This window comes from Electrophorus electricus, chromosome 21, assembly GCF_041902795.1.
Source record: "Electrophorus electricus isolate QZ-2024a chromosome 21, ASM4190279v1, whole genome shotgun sequence".
Lineage (NCBI taxonomy): Eukaryota > Metazoa > Chordata > Actinopteri > Gymnotiformes > Gymnotidae > Electrophorus > Electrophorus electricus.
In genome coordinates, this window is record NC_137517.1 from 15,664,051 (window position 1) to 15,677,653 (window position 13,603).

Consider the following 13,603-nt stretch of genomic DNA (forward strand, 5'->3'; position numbering starts at 1 on the left):
TACGAAAGCACACCAGCCAATGAAACTTCACGCGTGGGGGGCGGGGCGACCTTCGCGAACAATGATTGGTCGAATCAGTGGGGCGCGAGGTTTGAATATAGGTTGTTGATTCAAACCCAACGTTCAGTAGTTCAGCTCGACACTTATATTTGGTCCGGACTAGACGGACTTGTGCTTTCGTCAAAGGATTTACAGACCAAGGTAAAACAACTAAGATAGCGAGTTTATCGGCTGCTATGAAACAAGACGTCGCCGTTTCTATTTTTGCAAGCGTTAGCTATCTAGCTGGTTTCCTTATCCATAGCTAAAACGTAGAGTAACGCTAGCGAAAATAGAAACGGCGACATCTTGTTTCATAGCAGCCGATAAACTGCTAGGTTAGGTGACTACTACATGAGCTTACCTTTATAAATGTTCTACTACATGTTTATAACGTTTAATATAACGCGACATGCTGCTGCTGGAGACATCGGATTTCATTAACTAAGCGCTCACTGGTTAAACGCCAGCTATACTCTTTCAGAACAAGAGAATAGCTGGGTTGACTAACTTTAGCTAACTTGGCTAATCTGGCTATAGTAAGTTCAGCGTTAACTTTAAGACAACTAAACATTTTTGAATGTGGACACCAACTGAACTAGAGACTCATCAGTCAAAAGATCTGCTGACCAAATTTTATTTGGACAATTTATTAGGTGTCCGTAGTTTAGATACGTCCATCGCATAGGTGCATTTGGTAAGCTAGCTAGCTAAGTGTATAGACGGTTAGTTAGCTTAGATACATCCATAGGTGTATTTTATAACTGGACAGTTAAAGACTTGCTCATCTGCTGACATGCGATTACCCGATCACCACTGGCCAGTTCCTGACCACAGGGTCATTTACAAGATGGAACTGTACATTGTGTACATACATATATACATAACCAAATATACATTGCACATTGTGTATATAAACATAATATACATCTATTGTACATACATTTTTAATATTTATTTATTTATAGAATATATATTTCTTTATGCACCCCTGTTTTTCTTTTTCCTCAGTTTGGACAGAGCACTCTCAACCATTTCACTGCGAGTTATACTGTGTATGACTATGTATGTGACAAATAAACCAAACTTGAAACTTGACAAGACTTAATCTGAGTGGCAGACCATTATGGTACTGGCATAGTTTAGCTATAGTTGTGTGTGTGTGTGTTAAGATAACCTTAGATTGAGTTTGTTTACACGTGTCAGTGCCGTTGCTGGGTTATTCTTGGTCTGCCCCGGAAGCACGAACATAAAGGCCCAATCCTATTTCACCCCATAACCCCACTGGCCACCCCATAACCCTACTTAGTCTAACTGCCATTACATACTAAGTGGCGGGTGTGTTTAAAAACAACTGAAAACATATTTTCCACTTCCAAAGTAGAATTTGCTTTTTTTATGCTGTCATTAATTTATCATTATTTTTGATTAATACTTTTAGTTTCATATTAGGTAATTGGTGTTTCATTTGTACACTTTGTAGAACACTCTGAGCTCTGTTTTATGTATGAAGGCTGTTGCACAAGTATTATCATTATCTTTACTGTTGTTATTTCTGTTTATTGGCAGGTGCTGGGATGTCTGCAGTAGTGCCGTCGCCGGGTGCCGTGTTCTCCGATGAGGAGGAGTGCAGTGCAGTGTTTGAGTCCACTGCGGCAGATATTGGGGGCTCTGTGCCAGTCCCACGCTTTGGGGCGCCGTTGACAGAGCTGTCGGTCATCATTCCCTCAACTGAGCCCAAGACACCTGCAAAGCAGGTGAGTTCGTCTGTTAAATACAATGCAAATTAAACTACTTTTGTTGTTTTAACTTTTGTAACTTTTTGTAAATGTTGTTTTAACTTTGTGTCTTGGTTGCCAGAAGATTGAGCTAACTGAACTACAAGTTATTGTTCTGTTAACTTATTATTTTCAGTTAACTAAAAAATGTAAAGACTGCTCCGACAGTCAGTTTGTTATTTTACTCTTTAAAATGACAAGTCATTTTTAACTTTTTCCTACATTACAGCAGTTAATGATGGTAACATGAATTGAGCTGGTGAAATGTCTGAGCTCTTTGTGCCTCTTCTGGGCATCAGAGGGGGCAGCCAAAGCTTGGCCTGAACCCAGTTGCCGGCGGAGACCAAGCCGAGAAGCTGCAGGTGTTTCTGCGCATCCGTCCTCTCACAGCAGTGGAGACGGAGAGAGGAGAAGACCAGGTAAGCTCACTCTGTCTAGGGTTAAAATAATGCTTGGCCTCAGTGGGTTTGAACTTGTCTTCCGTACATGCCCACATAAATGTCCACCGGTCTGACCTGGTGAAGCATCAATTACCATGACTATGCAGGTGAAATGCAAATTTGGCAGAAATGACTAGTATTAATCTCATATTACACGGTTTGTGTACATCTGACACCTCAGAAGAGCTTGAGGTTACCACACTAAGGGTTGTCAGAGTTTCCAATGAATTCCCCTGTGGTTGCCATGGTGCTGGGTTAGCGAAGGCTGATACCAGAGCATGCCGTGGAACCAGATTCACAGAGTTGGTTCTTGTGAAGTTTTTGAATGTTTTCTGGAAGAAAAAATGACTGTGCTGACAAACCCATTGATAAAGGGAGGAAAATGACCTTTGTAATGCAGAGGATTCATGAGGAGTAATGATAGAGAGGTGAGGAGACTGTAACCTCTATTCTGGTGAAGATTTCAACAGGAGGAATCAACAGAACAGTCACACCAACAGAGCAGTCACACCAGTAGACGTCCAGCCCACATTTCTATGTGGACATACCATTCATATCAGTAGCACACACAGTCCACTGGCACACATTCACTCTTCATCGAAACCCACAGACATCTATAGGCTAGTCAGCTAGGTAACTACATGTAAACTATTTCCTACACTAACAGAAGAGTGTTTTTCTCTTAGAATATGCTTATGTTTTGTATGTGCTGTGAGATTAGACTGATATAATGCATATGTGGTAGGGGGGTGGGAGAGAGACTTACCAGACTGAGGAGACTGTGTGTGTGTGTGTGTGTGTGTGTGTGTGTGTGTGTGTGCAGGGCTGTGTATGTGTCCAGACTGATGACACTCTGCTGCTGAAGGCCCCTAAAGATTCCCACAGCATGAAGAGTGCTGAGAGGGGCATCGTGCCCAGCCTGCACCGGTTCAGCTTCACCAAGGTAAGCAGGCACAGGAACCTGCAAGCATCCGACAGAATCTTAACCAATGTATCCAATCACAGTAGAGGAACCTGTATGCATCACACAGATTCTTAACCAATGTATCAAATCACAGCAGAGGAACCTGCCCACATCAGACAGAATCTTAACCAATGTATCCAATCACAGCAGAGGAACTTGTATGCATCAGACAGAATCTTAACCAATGTATCCAATCACAGCAGACGAACTTGTATGCATCAGACAGAATCTTAACCAATGTATCCAATCACAGCACAGGAACCTGCAAGCATCAGACAGAATCTTAACCAATGTATCCAATTACAGCAGAGGAACCTGTATGCATCAGACAGAATCTTAACCAATGTATCCAATCCCATCAGACAGAATCTTAACCAATGTATCCAATCACAGCAGAGGAACCTGTATGCATCAGACAGAATCTTAACCAATGTATCCAATCACAGCAGAGGAAACTGCATGCATCAGACAGAATCTTAATTTGTCTCTCAGCAGTGCTGCACTGTAATGGCAGGCTAATACATTTTGTACAGTTGTGTCTTTTAGCTGCCAATGTTGGTATTTGGTGTGATGTGATCAGAATGTAATGCAGTCATGACAATATGCAGTGATTCACCCGTATTTAAAAGAAAAGCTCTCTGATAAATAAACCCCAACAACCATAGTATACCAGGCACTGCTCGTAGTCTTTCTTTGCCGCCTCCAGCCAGTGTGATGGAGCACACACAGGCTGTGTGTGTGTGTGTGTGTGTGTGTGCGCGCGCACGTGCGTGAGCGAGAGAGCGAGCGGTAGTGTGGTATGCACTCATGGTAGAGGTGGTTTCTTGCGTGTTTGACCAGAAACCTTTGCCCTGTTCAGATCTTTGGGCCAGAAGCCCCCCAGCAGGAGGTATATGACCAGACTATGAGAGGGATGGTGCGTGACGTCCTCCGTGGAGAAAACCGGCTTCTCTATACCTATGGTGTCACCAACTCAGGCAAAACCTACACCATACAGGGTAAGGTAATACAGGATAGAGCCACAAGTCTACAGGACATACAGGATATGGGCACAAGTCTACAGGACATACAGGACAGGGACACATATCTGATGTGCTGGAGCACGTGTAGCCCCTCACTCTCGTCTGTCCCCACTGTAGGCACGGTGTCAGAAGCAGGCCTTTTGCCCCGCGTGTTGGTCTCCGTGTTCCACAAACTGACAGGACGGCTGTATCCCGCCATGGACCTGAAGCCCGTGCTGAGTCAGGAGATCCGTAGGCTGGAAGCAGGAGAGGTCCGCGCCGAGGAAATTCGCAGGGAAGCTCTGCTCACTGAGGTAAACTTGGGTCTTGGGAATTCCGAGACGCTCTCCTTTCTGTGGTAAACGTGTTCCGTAGATAGGTGGGAAGCTCTGGGGTGAATCGGCAGTGTTTGAAACTGTGTTGGACTCTAGTCCTCCAGGGACAGAACTGGACTCCCCTGTTTCTCCAGCTGGTAGTGTTGCTCTGGTTCATTTCAACCATGTGTCCAGAGTTGGTCCTGCTGTGTGTGTGTGTGTGTGTGTGTGTGTGTGTGTGTGTGTGTGTGTGTGTTGCTGGTGGAGGTGGAGGTGTCAATGACCAGTGTATGTGTTGCAGGTGGAGGCGGTGAAACCACGTGGAGGTGTCACTGCAGACTGGGACAGCGGCATTGCAGGTCTCTCCACTGCCACGTACCTGGAGGGTGAGTATCTTCCTCACCATCACGGCTAGGATGTTCATAGACTGCACGTGGTCTTCAAATCCATACAAGCATCTGGTTAGGATGTCTAGCAGCTTTTTATGCAGCTCAAACTCTTAGATTTGGTCCAGATCACTCCCATTCTCTTGTAGAAGCTATCTAAGTTTGGATATACATTTGGTAGTCATCAGCTCAAAGCACTGGTGGGTTTCTTGAGGACGAAGGTCCAGTGGTCTCCATGGGAACCACATGATCCTTTTGAAGGTGAAGATCTTTCTGACCATCATGGTCAAGAACACTATATATACATGATTGTCAAAACTAGAGACAGCCAAGGGAGGACAGATGCCATCTATAGCAGAAACCTCTTATCCATATTAAAGTCTTATACTGAGATCCAAACACCGCCTAGTCCGTCTGGCTGAGTTGAGCTGTAGGAACCAGCCCCTAAACATGCATGTCTTCCCCAGATTCAGACACTGTGTGCCTGGAAGCGGACGGGCTCTCTCTCAGCAGTGGGGGTGATCTGGAGCCCGGCCTCCAGTACTCCATCTGGGTCTCCTTCTATGAGATCTACAACGAGTTTCTGTACGACCTGCTGGAGACACCACCGTTCCTCCACAACCGGAAGAGAGCCACGCTGCGTCTGAGTGACGACAAATATGGAAACCCCTACGTGAAGGGTATGCGTACACACACAGACACGAATACACACATGGAATTATGGGTTAAGTACAACCTCTATAATCTTTAAACATTTCTAGCTGATTCACCAAAGAGATCGCTCAGTGTTGCCGTTCTGTGTGGTCTCAGTGTTGATATTCAAAAGAAAGCACTTCCTGCACTCTCCTGTGTTTACAGACTTGACGTGGATTCAGGTTCGCAGTGCTGAGGAGGCGTGGAAAGTGCTCAGGGTTGGTCGACGTAACCAGAGCTTCGCCAGCACACACCTCAACCACAACTCCAGCCGCAGGTACCAGCACACACCTTGACCACAGCTCCAATACCAGCACACACATCGACCACAACTCCAGCCGCAGGTACCAGCACACACCTCAAGCACAGCTCCAATACCAGCACACACATCGACCACAACTCCAGCCGCAGGTACCAGCACACACCTCAAGCACAGCTCCAATACCAGCACACACATCGACCACAACTCCAGCCGCAGGTACCAGCACACACCTCAAGCACAGCTCCAATACCAGCACACACATCGACCACAACTCCAGCCGCAGGTACCAGCACACACCTCAAGCACAGCTCCAATACCAGCACACACATCGACCACAACTCCAGCCGCAGGTACCAGCACACACCTCAAGCACAGCTCCAATACCAGCACACACATCGACCACAACTCCAGCCGCAGGTACCAGCTTACACCTCAACAACAAATCAAACCACAGATACCAGCACACACTTCAACCACAACTCCAGTTACCAGCACACACCTCAACCACAACTTCAGTCGCAGATATCAGCACATACGTCAACCAAAACTCCACAGTTACCAGTACACCTCAGCCACAGTTTTGATAGGGTGCTTTCTCTCGAACTGTACCACATGACAGTTGATTGTTTATTTTTTAGCTTTGGAGTTTTGGATGAATGCCGTGTGAAGGCCTAAATTACTCCATTTCATTCAAATTACACAAAAAACCTGCCATGTTTGCAACTTTCTGAGAGTTATTACACTTGTCTGAATATAACAGGGGTCATGACTCACAAAACTACTTGTTTCATATATGTCAGAAACTTAGCTTTTATAAATAGAAATATTGTTTCCCCTCTCAACAAAGAATCGTGTTATTTCATTTAGACTTTCACCCATAGTGTGACAGACTTTGACCTACCAGCCACTGTATCTTTACCCTTTGACTTTCCAGCCACTGTATCTTCACTCTTCGGGTGCTACATATCCAGCCACAGACTGATCTGGTACTTGGAACACGAATCAGTGAGTAAGTGAAACCACTCTTGTACCTTATAAAGAAATGAATCAGTGAGTGAAACGGCTCTTGTACCTTATAAAGAAATGAATCAGTGAGTGAAACAGCTCTTGTACCTTATAAAGAAACAAATCAATGAGTGAAACAGCTTTTATACCTCATAAAGAAATGAATCAGTGAGTGAAACGGCTCTTGTACCTTATAAAGAAACGAATCAGTGAGTGAAACGGCTCTTATGCTGTAGCGAGGGCTAACAGGACACCTATGCTGAGTCAAACTGGGTTTATTGCATTGAATGTGGTAATCAAAGTGTACATAAACAAATCAGTGAGTAATTGGAGCCACATTTACCTTATAAAGAAAGGCCTAGGGCTGAAACTAAACACGTACAAACACAAAGCTCTTTTACATTATTACATTAAAGAAACGTTTAGTACATAAAAGCACTTCTACATTATTTACTACATTAAAGAAATGTTTAGTGCATGAGGGGTTGTTTGTTTGTTTGTTTGTTTTTGTGTGTGTGAGGGAGAGAGAGAGAGACATCCCGATTTGATCTCAAAGATCGGTATCGGGGCCGATCGAGGTTTTTTTATTGATCGGTATCGGCTTTACTGAGCACAATCCTTTGTTTTACGGGTGTCGAACAGAACAGAACGTGGCTAAAATGTCTGCAGTGTGGAAACATTTTAAATTGGAGAAGGAAACGTGTCATGTCTGAAACACAAGAATTTGGCCAGGCGGTAGTAACAGAGCTACGTTCAATTCTACCCATTTGATACGCCACCTAAAAAATAAACACTCAGCGGAATACAGTGAATTTACTCAGGTTAGCCAGACAACGGCAAAACACACAAGAGGAAACGTAAAAGAAGAGAGAAATTTTCTGGAGACAGTGACATGGCCAAAAACATTACAGAGAAGGTAGGTTAATTCAGCGCACCGGCTTGTCGCTGTGTTAGAAAATACGGGTTTTCTTCGTCTTTTGAAGCCGCGCCGCGGCCTACAGCGACAACGCTACATTTCAGACACTGCCCTGCCGGCGCTTCACAACGGGTTTCGCGACCATTTACGAGGTCTTGGGTCAGACGTGGCTGCCGCAGACGTCTGAGGCGCCGAGGCCGATACTTTGTCTCGCTTTGGGCCTCGTACTGCGGAGCAGCCGAGGAGATGTTGAACACCTGGGAAACAGACGAGCGGCGGGTCCATGCGAGAATGCAGCTAAGGAATACGGAAAAATCAGTGGATGATTTGGGGGTACCAAGCGTGGGCTGCACACGTTTCAGCTTGTACACGAGGGTCAAAACCTTTTGGTTGCTTTATTATGTAAAAATTAAAATTAGCATTCCGCAACAGCTTGGATGCAGGCTTTTTTTTTTTTTTTTTTTTTTTTTTTTTTTTTTTTTTTAATGCACTGCAGAGCTATTCAGTTGTCAAGCATATACATTGAATTGGTATTAATAACTTGAAGTGTGCACTGTGCAATAGTATTATTTAGGAAAATACAAGTATCGGAAGATACTCGGAATTAAATGACTCCGATCTTGTCCACTGCAGGGCAGTGGTCGCTCAGTGGCTAAGGTACTTCAGTTGTAATCGGAAGGTTGCTGATTACCGCCAAGTTGTAAGTCGCTTTGGATAAACTTGTCAGCTAAAAGCAGTAAATGTAAAATCGGGATTGAGTGCAAAAAAATCCTCGATCCGGACATCCCTAGTAATGTGTGTGCCGATGTGTGTGCCACAGGCTGTCTGTGTGTGACCTGGCTGGTTCGGAGCGCTGTAAGGAGCAGCAGAGTGGAGAGCGGATGAAGGAGGCGACCAACATCAACACGTCTCTGCTCACACTGGGACGCTGTGTGAGTGCCCTCCGACACAACCAGAACAACAGGTGAGGGGGAGGAGTTATCCTGCTTAGAGAGGAGTTCCCTGCCTAAACACCAGCCTGCAGTCACTCTGACAAATTACTGGTTGGGTCATTTAGGTTATGCAAATTCAGTGATTGATCAAAGAACACTTAGCAGCATTTGACTGATAGAATGCTGGCAGCACACAGTTTAAAATGTGATTGGTTAAATGGCTCATTTATGTATTGCAGTTTTCTACAATATTAGTATGTCAGGGACAAGCACTGGTGATGGTCACCTTCTTATAAGTCTTGCCCTGGCTGGTTTAGGTCTGATTGCATTTCTGTTAAACTAACTTGCTATCAACTAGCTACCTCAGCACAGTGTGTTATGGTGAGCTTGTCCTTTATGTGTTCAGAGAGAATAGATCTCCTCAGTGGTGACAGAGATGAACAATGCCTGCACACTGCATGCATACTATGCTGAGTATGTGGACTAAACCAGAGGGCTGTCTTCAACCCTTCCTCCCAGGGGTTGTCTCTGAATTGCCCCCAAACCCCAGGGCTTTCTCTGATCTACCCCCCGAGGTTCTCTGACCCACCCCCTGGGGGCTGTCTCCTGGCTGCAGGTCGCGACCCCCGCAGGTGGTGCCGTTCAGGGACAGCAAGCTAACGCGTGTGCTACAGGCCTACTTCTGTGGGCATGGGCACTCCTGCATGATGGTCAACATCAACCCCTGCGCATCCACCTACGACGAAACCCTACAGGCCCTCAAGTTCTCCGCCATCGCCACCCAGGTAGAGTGAGACCGGCCGACCGATGCTGCGCCGCGGCCTGTGGCCTTCCACAAACTGCTCTCACCTGTCGCATCTACCTGTGTCCTCAGCTGGTGCATGGTCCATCCTCTAAGACGCGCGTGGCCTACATCCTGTCTCTCCTTCGGGAGCAGTCTGTCCATCCAAACGACACGGCTCTAATAGAGGAGGAAGAGGAGGAGGATAGTGATGAAGAAGGAGACCTCACCATGTTCAACGCTGAGGTGAGTCGCTGATCCTCGGTAAGCTGCTCCACTGGTCAGCAGCACTGGTTCACTGTGACACTGAAAGCTTGGTAAATGTTAAGACTATGTCATGAGCTGTGATATCTTGTGAGAGTGTGCGCATGTGTGACGGTAAAATTGTGTGCGTGCGTGTGAGAGCGACAGAGAGACTAACGTTTCGGTGGTCATGCAGGCTCTCCTGAAGGCCATTGACGTCCTGAAGCGGGAGGTGTTGCGTCAGCGGCAAGAGAAGGAGGATCTGGAGGCGCGTGTGAGAGAGGAGGTCTGCTCCGAGATGATGGATATCATCAACAGCATGCAGGACAACTTCAGGTGCGAAGTGTTTGTGCTTGCGTGTGTGTACGTGTATATATTCTTTCTGTCATTCAGAGCACGTATGGTATACACCATATAGCACTCCGGTAAAGCACAAAAGCATTAACTGTGTGGACATTGTTTACCAACAAACAAAAGTAAACAAAAACAAACGCAAAGGCAGAGAATGGCTTCGTGTCTGACAAATGGAGGATAAAACTGCTAAAAGAGCTGCGTATAAGTGAATGCTCTGAAACGTCAGCGAACTGAAGCAGTGTTGTGCAGGGGCTGTGAGCTGAAACTCCCACAGAAAAGGTTTACTGGGGGATACTGATGAATGAGGTGGTTTATTTGTATACAGTAGTGGGTGAGGGGGCTGTGATAAGAAAAACACCTGAAATATTTATATTTATTTATATATATATATATATATATATATAATGGCCTCTTCTTTATGTTTATAACAGCTCACAAATCTTTGCTCCTTTCTGTATTGCAGCACAACCCTTGAGAGCGAGAGGGACCTGATGGAGAAGAGGTGTGAGAACAAGATCAACAATCTGAGGAGCAGCCTGAGGACGTACTACAGCCAGCAGCTGGAGGTGACTGGCCAGGACCTCACCGTTACCCTTTATCCTCACCCAGCAATGCTGTTTTGTTAGATCTTTTTGATTGGTGGGATTGCTCGGATGCCGTTTCTAAGCGGTCATACAAACAAACAAACAAATAAGTAAATAACAGAGAGAAAGGAACAAGAATAAAGGCATAGGCCGTGTTTTAAGGTTGTATCAATAAAGTAATAAAGTGTTATCTGGGTGTCGGTTTCGTCCAGGAGAGAGAGGAGCAGATCCGAGAGCTAACCGCAGCTCTGCAGGAGCCCAGGGGTGGGAGTGGGGCTCCTATATTCCCCCCACTGGTGGAGGGGGAGGGCCCACGGCGCTCTCAGAGGCTGGCCTCTGTGCAGAGGCGGGACACAGGGCACGAGAAGGCGGAGCTGGAACAGTGCAGGGCGGAGCTGGAACAGTGCAGGGCGGAGCTGGACCTGAAGCAGACTGAGCTGAGACTGAAGACGCTGGGTAAGTAGAGTGGGAGGATGCTGCAGCCCGTGGGAGTGGAGAAGTAAGGAAGAGTGTGTGTGTGTGTGTGTGTGTGTGTGTGTGTGTGTGTGTTAGACTGACTTTCTGCGCTGCCTCTCCTTAGAGCTGAAGCGTTTCCAGGAGCAGATTCCCGTTGACAGCACCACTGGAAGCCTGACGGCTACAGTGGACCGCAAGCTGATGGAGGGCCAGAAGGTTAGTGGGAAGTGTGGAAGGTTAGTGGGAGGCTTAGTGGGAAGCTTGTCTTCTTGTTGTGGTGTCCGAGGCTGGTCCAAACTCAGAATTTGCATCTTAAATATAAAACATTCTATGAATAAAATTTATTTAAATGGATTTCAGGCTTTACAAAAGCCAGCAAATGATTAAAGCTGCAATTTCTCTCCTGATGTGTTAAATATGCAGCCATATTTAGTTTGTAAATACTACATGTAGTGTTTATCCACTATGAAAATGAGAATGAGACATTGTTATTGCACTGCTGGTCTTAAACTGCATTTCACCTGATAGTGAAGTCTAAATGCGATTTGGTCTAAATACAACCTGTGATTGGTCAGGATCCTACACACTTGGTCTTGGACACTGTTAGTCCTGAACTGAGATAGAGAGACCTTCTGTGAGACCCTCGGATGTGAAATTGTGATAAATGAAAACAAATTCTGCCTTTGCAACTATAAAATAAACCAAATTATTAAACAACAAAAGAGGCCAAAAACACCCAGGAAGATGGGGGAAAAAAAATATCACTCTGGCAAGCAGATTTGCATTCTTTTTTTCAAACTTCCAGCCTCATGTCATTACGTGTATGTGTGTGAGTGTGCAGAACCTCAGGCAGCTGCGAGCAGACCTGCACACACTGGGTCTGAAGCTGCAGTCTGGGGAGAGAGCCTGCTGTCGTAACACTGACGGAGAGAAGTTACGCACCGCCCTGAGTACAGCAGACCACACACTCGCCAAACAGGTAACACGTGTGTACAGACAGTAGAACAAACAATACTTTCACTAAACAGATATTCTCCACACACACGCCGGTCTCTTAGTACAGGTGTTGGACTGATTTCTGCTCTTCTCTGCCCCTCTGATCTCCACGCTCAGGACCAGATGCTGATGGAGCTTCACACCAGTCTGCAAATGGTGAAGGCCGAACTGCGCCACAAATCCGAAGCTCTTGCACAGATGCAGCTTGGCCAGCAGCGCCCGCCTCCTGCTCCAGCCACGCCCACCACACCCAGCTCCTGTAAGAGGCGGGGCTGCGGCGTGGCCATGGCCTACATGGAGAACCAGCCCCCGGAGAAGCGGCCCTTCCTGCACTCCCTCTTCTCACGCACCAAGACCACCACGGGCCAGCTCAGGGCCACGCCCACTGCCACGCCGTACGCCAGAGTGCTGCGCTCCCGCCAGCCCTCCCCCCCAGCCAGCCCCATCCTCCAGCTCAGGGGCAGGTACTGACCACGCCCACTGCCGGTGGAAAGCTCCACCTGTACATGCACACTAAGTACCAAATGCAATATTATGTCTGCCGTTGTTAAACATCCCCTCAGGCTCGTCGATCACCTGTTGAATAGTGGTTGTGGATGTTTTCTTTTTGGACAGTCCACTTTTTAAAAAGGGAAATAATGCACCAATGCCTTTTGGGACATGTCTGCCAGAAGCTTGTATTTATATCTTGTCCCATCTCTGCTACTGTATCTGTATCTTTGTCCATGCTGCTGGCAATCGTCATTCTTTATATTGTGTGTGTGTGTGTGTGTGTGTGTATAGTGTTTTTGTAAGCATGATAACTTTATTCATGTCTCCATGATGTTGGATGCTTCTCCTCTATACCAGTGAGTAGTACATAATCTCACTTTATTCTGTATGTGTCTCATTTTTACTGTTGTATCACTTTTGGTTTGTGGTTCTCAAGTATAACGTTTTTCCCTAATTACAGACACTTTAAAAGTACTGTTAAAACAGGTGTTACAAGGTAGGATGTCTGCACTCAAACAATGCAGAACAATAAAGTTCATCGTTTCCTGGGGAGCTCGGAAATCTGTGTCTCTGGCTCTAGGTTTTCACTTGCTCTCTGGCTTTAAATGATGAGGGTTTTTTCCATTTAATCCCTGCAGTCCATAGTTCCAAGCTCCAAGGGCTAGAACATGTTGTGCCTCTTCCATAATGAAACGTTAGCTGCTCCATCACCAACCCAGTCTGGCACCACTCTGGGCAGGCTGAAGCCACAGCACTGGAGCAGCAACGGCAGAGAAGCATGACCACTGAGTACATATTCTGGCCTACTTCTGTGTCATTAGTGGCGCTGCTATAAAAGTCTAACTACACACTTCTTCACTAGCAACACTGACCTTGCACCCAGGGGCAGATATTTACAAAAAACAGGCCACAGCTGGACCATACTCAGAGAGGTGAAGTACCATACATACAGGGCTGCATCATTTCT

General features: G+C 46.2%; 1 protein-coding gene across 1 annotated transcript; it reads left to right on the forward strand.

Annotated features, from left to right (window-relative positions):
- Positions 1 to 117: 117 nt before the first annotated feature.
- kif20a (kinesin family member 20A) lies at positions 118 to 13,507 on the forward strand. Its single transcript, XM_035521407.2, has 19 exons — positions 118 to 201; positions 1,609 to 1,796; positions 2,117 to 2,236; positions 3,081 to 3,200; positions 4,081 to 4,219; positions 4,361 to 4,536; positions 4,838 to 4,922; positions 5,390 to 5,602; positions 5,781 to 5,892; positions 6,812 to 6,886; positions 8,619 to 8,762; positions 9,347 to 9,515; positions 9,605 to 9,757; positions 9,951 to 10,090; positions 10,572 to 10,674; positions 10,905 to 11,148; positions 11,273 to 11,364; positions 11,990 to 12,127; positions 12,262 to 13,507. Exons 2-19 carry the CDS (start codon positions 1,617 to 1,619, stop codon positions 12,613 to 12,615), a joined length of 2,757 nt encoding a protein of 918 aa, XP_035377300.2. The 5' UTR covers positions 118 to 201; positions 1,609 to 1,616; the 3' UTR covers positions 12,616 to 13,507.
- The last annotated feature ends 96 nt before the right edge of the window (positions 13,508 to 13,603 follow it).